General features: G+C 42.9%; 1 protein-coding gene across 1 annotated transcript in view; it reads left to right on the top strand.

Annotated features, from left to right (window-relative positions):
* LOC128882401 (E3 ubiquitin-protein ligase MARCHF3-like) overlaps positions 1-3426 on the top strand; it is a 7680-nt gene that overhangs the window by 1971 nt on the left and 2283 nt on the right. Inside the window, exons 2-4 of the mRNA XM_054134000.1 lie at positions 335-460; positions 551-672; positions 739-866. Of these exons, the coding sequence (XP_053989975.1) occupies positions 335-460; positions 551-672; positions 739-866 (376 nt within the window). The remainder of the gene's footprint in view (positions 1-334; positions 461-550; positions 673-738; positions 867-3426) is intronic.

Below are 3426 nucleotides of genomic sequence, written 5' to 3'. Positions count from 1 at the left end.
GTAAAGTCTCCATAAATGCACAAATATCTCTACTGTAAATGCACAGAAACCTTGAAAGGGGTGATTCAAAGGAGTCGATTCAAATCACTCCTCGAACCACCGTTTTTGAGGACCTTCAACATTTTTGGGACACCCTGTATTCTCCGATGTTTACCAAGGAGCTTTGAACATAGAGAAGGACAACGAATAAACAAGAGGATGCATTACATTGTCTCATTGACAACGGTGACACAATACCCTGGTTTCACTCCGTCCTCTTACTTTACACACTGTCTTTCCTCTGTGCATTTATGGAAACGTCACGGTACATTGAAACATTGAAAATGCTTTTCAGATGCAAAGGAACGTTGGCCTACGTGCACCTGGCCTGTCTGGAAAGATGGTTGAATGAAACTTGTCGTTCCTATTGCGAATTATGTCGTTACCGCTTCGACGTCGTCTCGACGCCCCGTTACCGACTGCAAGTAATTCGCTTCGGTTATCGAAAAGCTTTATCCGAATTCAAATTTCTAGTGAAATGAGTAGTGATCACTTTTCTGGGAACCTTCAGGCCGGAATCGTGGAGAATATGGATTAGCCATCCGAGGAACCGTAGAAACATGCAGTCGAATTTCCTCATCTTCGCTTTGCTGTCCGTCGTTACCGGTGGTTTGGTGATGGTTTGTCTCGTAGGTGAGTTCAATTAGAAACATGGAACGTTTTCGAAACTGTCGACAAATTGTATGTACCGTGACGCAGGTATGCGATACTTTGTGATCGAGGGAAAGAAAATTGGAATTTCCAAACTGTGGACAAGAGGAGCCATATGGTTTTTCCTCAGCATCGTTTTGCTGGGTTACGTTACGACGCTTTATTTACTAGGAAAAGTAATCAATTTTACAATTAACATTACAAAGCACTCGAGTGGCTTTAAATTACATTTCTTATTAAAGTCTCCGTAAATGCACAAACCCGGTAATCAATTTTAAAATTACCATTACAAAGCACTCGAGTGGCTTTAAATTACATTTCTGAGTAAAGTCTCCGTAAATGCACAAACCCGGTAATCAATTTTAAAATTACCGTTACAAAGCACTCGAGTGGCTTTAAATTACATTTCTGATTAAAGTCTCCGTAAATGCACTAGTTCGCTCCCGAGTCTGTGCATTTACGGAGACTTTAATCAGAAATGTAATTTAAAGCGACGCCACTCGAGTTTCAAAATCATTTCTTATTAAAGTCTCCGTAAATGCACAAACCCGGTAATCAATTTTAAAATTACCATTAAAAAGCACTCGAGTGGCGTCGCTTTAAATTACATTTCTTATTCGAGTCTCCGTAAATGCACAAACCCGGTGATCAATTTTAAAATTACCATTACAAAGCACTCGAGTGGCTTTAAATTACATTTCTGATTAAAGTCTCCGTAAATGCACAAACCCGGTAATCAATTTTAAAATTACCATTACAAAGCACTCGAGTGGCTTTAAATTACATTTCTTATTCGAGTCTCCGTAAATGCACAAACCCGGTAATCAATTTTAAAATTACCATTGCAAAGCACTCGAGTGGCTTTAAATTACATTTCTTATTCGAGTCTCCGTAAATGCACAAACCCGGTAATCAATTTTAAAATTACCATTACAAAGCACTCGAGTGGCTTTAAATTACATTTCTGATTAAAGTCTCCGTAAATGCACAGACTCGGGAGCGAACTAGTGCATTTATGGAGACTTTACTGTAACATCCGCTGGATATTAATTCTCTGCGAGGCGGACCGCGGCGAGCTGTTCAAGTATTAAACAGAAATCCCGTCGTAATGAAACATATTTAACTCTTGTTTGTTGCACCCCAAGAGACGGATCGCGTTCTTGCAATTAACTGGCCGACTGTTTCTGGCACACAGAGATTAGCTTTGCAAGCAAAGCGTAAATCTGATTGTACGTACCTCCTCCGTATACTTTCTACCGGGATAGAGCCGCGCATTAACTTCCTACGCGTGCTACTCTCTGCAACCGACCACCTAATCTCTTTCTACCGAATAAAAAATGATAATTGTAGGAGCTGCATTAGCCCCGGCTTAGGCCTCGGTTGAAACTAATAAAAAGATGCGTTAGAGCGCGTTTCAAAGCAACACTCGGCTACGCGATCCTTAACAACTTCCTCGAATGGCCCGACGTAATCCAAACTTTGACAGTTTTTCGTGCGAGAACCGCGGATTGACTTTCCCCGCGGAAACGTGTTCAAGGCACATTCTTCCCGCGAGTAATCCCCTTAATGGTACCGCAGTTTGCTCTTTTTTTGCCAACTTTAAATCCATCTGGTACATCCGCGCGGCGGTCGGACAGAAACTTGAAACTTGCCACACCTTTGTTTTCATCAAGCCCCGACGTACTTCGTTTAAATATGCAGACATCTCGCGCCCGGGTCGCGTCCCGGTCCCATTCCAAGGATGACGGAACTCGTTTTGTTGTTCGTTTTCATGAAAAATTACAACGTACGCGTCACGGGATTATCTCGCGTTTAATTCGTTCGAAACGCGGTAAAGAGATTTCGCGGGACAGCTTCGAATTTATTTAGCGAATGTTTATTCGAGCTTCGACGAGTAGAATGAAACAGGCGAGGAAAAAAGCGTAACGGGAGCGCGGCTGGGGCTAACGAAATAAAAGTATCGTGTCGTCGTGTACGGGAAAAGTCGAATTTCACTTCTTGAAACGGGCAGAGAATTTATTCAGCCAACGAATGCATCCTCGAATTCCGCGACAACCGCAAGGAACCCGGTTCCCTGGGGAGGAGCCGCATTTTCTATCCGCCGGGTTCCTTGTTTTTCCGCGGTATTTTCACGGAAAGGGTATCGAGTGCGGGTTTCGTCGAGGGTAAAACTACCATATGGAATTTCGTTGGTTACCCTGCATTTGGAAGTAGCTCGGAGGCAGGTCTAGGTCAGTGGCTTTGCATTGTGGCTGCTGCCTTTCGTGCTTTATGTTTATGTGATGCGATTCCACCGACCCAGATAACAACCTGCCTCGGAGCGGATACATTAATACGCGGAGAGATGCTGAAACAGCCGAGCCAACGCTTGGTACGTACGCGAACACGCCAAGCCACATCAACCGGAACAAACGATACGCGACACATTCTTTCCGAGGAAATAACTGGAGGGTATACGATACACGGGGATAATAACCTAATCAGGTTCAATTCACGCCATCCTGATCGTTGATGTACGAAGTGTTGATGTACGAAGTTGATGTAGGAAGTTGATGTACGAAGTTGATGTACGAAGGGTTGATGTTGAGAGAAATTTACGAAGAAGAATTTGATGGGCGAAAGAGTTGTTTTTGATATCGATCAAAATTACCATTACAAAGCGCTCGAGTGGCTTTCAATTACATTTCTGATTAAAGTCTCCGTAAATGCACAAACCCGGTAATCAATTTTAAAATT

Source organism: Hylaeus volcanicus, unplaced genomic scaffold (genome assembly GCF_026283585.1).
Source record: "Hylaeus volcanicus isolate JK05 unplaced genomic scaffold, UHH_iyHylVolc1.0_haploid 11529, whole genome shotgun sequence".
Lineage (NCBI taxonomy): Eukaryota > Metazoa > Arthropoda > Insecta > Hymenoptera > Colletidae > Hylaeus > Hylaeus volcanicus.
Note: the sequence above shows the minus strand (reverse complement) of the source record. Positions and strands in the feature narration are given on the sequence as shown.